Raw genomic sequence first — 4,120 nt, 5'->3', positions numbered from 1 at the left:
GATAGGATGGTAGGAGGAAGGGTATTCAGGCGGCTTTTGCTTTAAAATTTAAAATTTCATATTTGCTATTACCACCTCGAGAGGCCTAAAAATATGAATTTTTATAGCAACAGAAAAATAAAATATTTTTCTGCATAGTTTTCGCCGTCCCAGATCTTTGGTTTTTTTTTTCTTATAACACAAAAATGGTACTTATTTCATCACGAGCCACTAATCTATACGAAACTTTAGGATATCTCTAGGTTAATAAGTGAAAGTTGTGATTCTTGCACCCCGCGAATTTTTTTTAGTAACGTCTTATTTACCGCTAAATTCAACATATTTCATAAAATTCTAGTAAAAACACCTTCCTGGATATTTTAGTTTTGAACTGTATTGATCCATACCCTCAGTGCTCAGACTACATGCATATCTCAAAATAACCATTCTTTGAGATGTTACACTGTTTAACTGGGACAGCGATATGGTGATATAGCTTATTTTTTATCGAACTTGAATAAATTCTCCATAGTTGTTTCAGTGTCTCCAATTTTCTATAATGTAGAGAACTATTTATCTTGTAATTAGTTGTCGGTGCACTCCTCCAAGATTATTTACACATTCAATTGTTGAGAGGAACATTAATCTTTAATTTTTACCACCGATCTGTAATAAGACGTTAAGTACCTGCCAGTAAAATCTTATAGGCCTTTTGCATTATTAATGAATCTGTGTATTGATTTTATTAAATTTTTATTGGTGAAATATTAATCAATATAACCAAGTCATCAAAGATATCGTGAATTTTTTCCCATTTTCTTCTGTTTCCTATTCCTCATAGTCTTCAAGTCTACCTATTTTGTTTAATTTCCCAATATTCATTTTCTCACTGAATGGCTTAAAGTAAATAACTCGAATTGTCAAGTTTAAAAGAAAAGATGACAAACAAAAACAAGCTAAGTACTAGTTACTCATTTATTTAATATTTAAATATTTAATAATAATTTCTCTAAATATAAAAAAATGTTGTCTACACCAGTTTATGTATATTTTATCCTCTACCTGTATTGTATGATAATTAAAATAATTATGCAATATTCCCATGTTCTTATGACTATTCTTATAAAAGTAATACTAAAATATTACTTTGGCTTTCCCGGACTTCTTAGTGTTGAGTTGACATCAGCAGCAGCCAAAGGAATAGAATATTCGCCCTCCACCAGCTCTTTTTCTTCGTGAATAATTTGTGAGAAGTCAATTATCTTAGAAAGTAAACCAAATTCTTCCTTTTTACATTTTACGGCTTCGTGCAAGGCTTTAGAAAGCGCCATTATGATTTTAGTTTTAAGGTATTTCAATCTCGCTGTGTACCTTGTTATTAGACGTGGTGTGTCTTCCAGAACCTGGAGCAGGGTAGGAAGAGGAGCTTCTGGATGTTGCCTGCAGCCCTTAGTGGTCTCATGGGTTCCGGGAGGACATTCGTACAAGCAGTCCGTCCCTTTGGGTCCCATGAAGCAAACTCCACCCTTCCTGCCACATTCCGGAGAGCATTGAGGACTATTGCAATGATCACCTTCGTCTGACCAGTCGCTGCAGTCATTGTAACCATCGCATACTTTTTCCAGACCGATGCACTTCCTATTATTGCATAAGAAATCTCCTGCATCCAGCGAGCAGTTTACGTATGTAAATGGAAGTCTGGTAGGAATGGGGCAGCCATCTTCGTCTGATCCGTCCCCACACTCGTCAATGCCATTGCACTTTTTATTTAATGGAATGCAGCGAAACGTTTCTTTGCAACGGAATTCATAACATCTCTTTACACAACCTGAAGGCCGGTCGCTGCAGTCTGCGCAGTGGCAATTAGAATCGCAAAATTGACTACCTGAGATGCATCCACCGCTGTTGCAGCTGAACTGACCTGGTGTACAAATAGATCTTTTCGTAATAGAATGGTCCAGACAGTTAGGATAGATATCGCAAAACAAGGAATGGATAGTTATCTCTAACCACTCATTAGTTTTTTGCATACAGCTTTCATTAACTGATTTGCAACTGTGAAATTTGCTTTCTATGAGCCCTTGATAAATATTAAAAGATGCATTTATATTATTCAATCTTTGCTTGATGTCTATAATTCTGTCACGTAGGGGAATTTGTAATTGATAAATTTGTATCTGATAAGAAAATTTCATATTGTCTTCGTCTATAAATCGTTCAAAACACTTATCCTCAGACATTTTCATCTGAGTTATTCTTTTTACAACTGGATTTTGTAAAAATGTATTATTTGAAAATGATTCTGCATCCGATTTAGAAGAATCTAAAATATTTTGAATAGTAGAAATTGTATCTAAAGAGGCTCCAGAGTATTCCGTAAGCATATTTTGAAAATTGTTAATTGGTTTCCATTGCATACTCCAGCAACCAACCTGTAACAAAACATAACTGCATAAGTACCTTTAAAATAAATATAACTGTCATAATGATTCATCAGAATCCTAAAATTTCATTAGTTCAACTTCTGATTGATCTAATATTCCTAGTTGTTGGTAGATCACTTCTAAACTATTACCTCCAATTCATATTTCATCGCCCAAAGGTTCAAAAAACAATTCGGATTTTATTTGAAACACATATTATATATTTAAATATATACTTTATTTGTCTTTTATCTATAAATACTTTATTATATATATATATATTTCGAGTTTAAATTAATCCTAGCGCGTTTCAGAACAGATATTTCTAAAACATTGATAGCAGTACATTTCTCTAATGCAGAACCTCCGAATGATCCTTTCAGTTCACAGTTTTACTAACTTCTATTTCAACAATTTTCATAAAAGTACTTTTAATATTATCGAAACTTGTAAAATTTCAACATTTTTCTCTTGCAGAAATATGGCAAAGGTATAAAAATTTAACAATTTACTAAATTTTATAATCTACTCTTAACCATTTATTTAATGCAGAATCTTTATTGAATCTATCTAAAAATACTAAGAATGATTTTATGGAGTCATCCTGTGAACTAAAAGATTTATAGACAGGTTAAGCGAAATAATAGAACTAATAACTGTTAAATCTGCACAGCTACAAACCACATGAAGGGTCATGGTAGAGCAAGGAGGTGATTTGGTCAGAATTAAGTTGGACCGTTATGAGGCTGGGTGGACTCCAGAGAGCTCCCGAATCCACAGAGCTGACTCAACGGTTCAACAGATAATTATATGCCACAGTCGGATTTGGACCCAGATCCTTGGAGTTAGTGGTCCATTGCCTTACCAATGAGCTACCCATTCTACCCCAACTAATAGCAACATGAAAACATTTATTATCAGAAACAACATTGCAACAGCAGAACGTTTTTGTTCAGGGGCTTTTTGTCATTTCACAGTGTCTCCAGAGACTTTAAATGTTAAATATTATTTTTTCGAAATTCTCAGCTTTCTAATATGTCGCTATAACTACTATTTTAATCCATTGAAATGTTTTTTTAACCGTGAAAAAAAATTGTTTCCTCTTATCCACTGAAATTATTAATCAGATGCTATAATGATTTGTATTTATTAATAAAAAAATGTCACATGGTTAATTATTCTATAACAAAACAATTAAACGAAATTTTAGTGAAGAATTTTTGTTTTAATTCTTCATTTAAGTCCTGGCATACTATTTCGAAGAGGATAAGATCTATCTGATATTAAAGAATTTTACATTGATTTTGTGAGATCAATTAAAATCGTTACAGCGTAAATACGAGAAAATCATAAAATCTAAAGTATATAAAATATATATACAGTGGGACTAATTATATATATATATATAAGTTACAGCCTTAGACAGCTGTTACTTCGATGTCAGCTGACTGAGGAGATCAGCTGATCGCTTGTATATAAAGAGGTGTACCGAACCCAATAAAGAGTATGTTACAGCAGTTCAAGCGTGTTAGATCTTATTCCTTCTTCTCTTTTGACATTTTGCTTTTGCCAATACTTAACTGGTGCCGAACTTTAGATACCGGATTAATTTTCAGTCTAAAAGAAATTTTTTTTTCATTGTTCTCTTTGAATTATGGCCAGTAACGGATTAGTGAGAAGAGCAGTTCTGAACCTAGAGAATATGAACCAAAACAACC

General features: G+C 33.0%; 1 protein-coding gene across 1 annotated transcript in view; it reads right to left on the bottom strand.

The window, feature by feature from the left end:
* Positions 1 to 1,016: 1,016 nt before the first annotated feature.
* LOC112210897 (low-density lipoprotein receptor-related protein 1-like) overlaps positions 1,017 to 4,120 on the bottom strand; it is a 31,777-nt gene continuing 28,673 nt past the window's right edge. Inside the window, exon 5 of the mRNA XM_024361456.2 lies at positions 1,017 to 2,411. Within this exon, the coding sequence (XP_024217224.2) occupies positions 1,122 to 2,411 (1,290 nt within the window). The 3' untranslated portion in view covers positions 1,017 to 1,121. The remainder of the gene's footprint in view (positions 2,412 to 4,120) is intronic.

Source organism: Halyomorpha halys, unplaced genomic scaffold (genome assembly GCF_000696795.3).
Source record: "Halyomorpha halys isolate HHAL.00 unplaced genomic scaffold, Hhal_1.1 Scaffold365.1, whole genome shotgun sequence".
In the NCBI taxonomy this organism is placed as follows: Eukaryota; Metazoa; Arthropoda; class Insecta; order Hemiptera; family Pentatomidae; genus Halyomorpha; species Halyomorpha halys.
The sequence above is the reverse complement of the archived record's forward strand: the minus strand, read 5'-3'. Positions and strand labels throughout refer to the sequence as shown.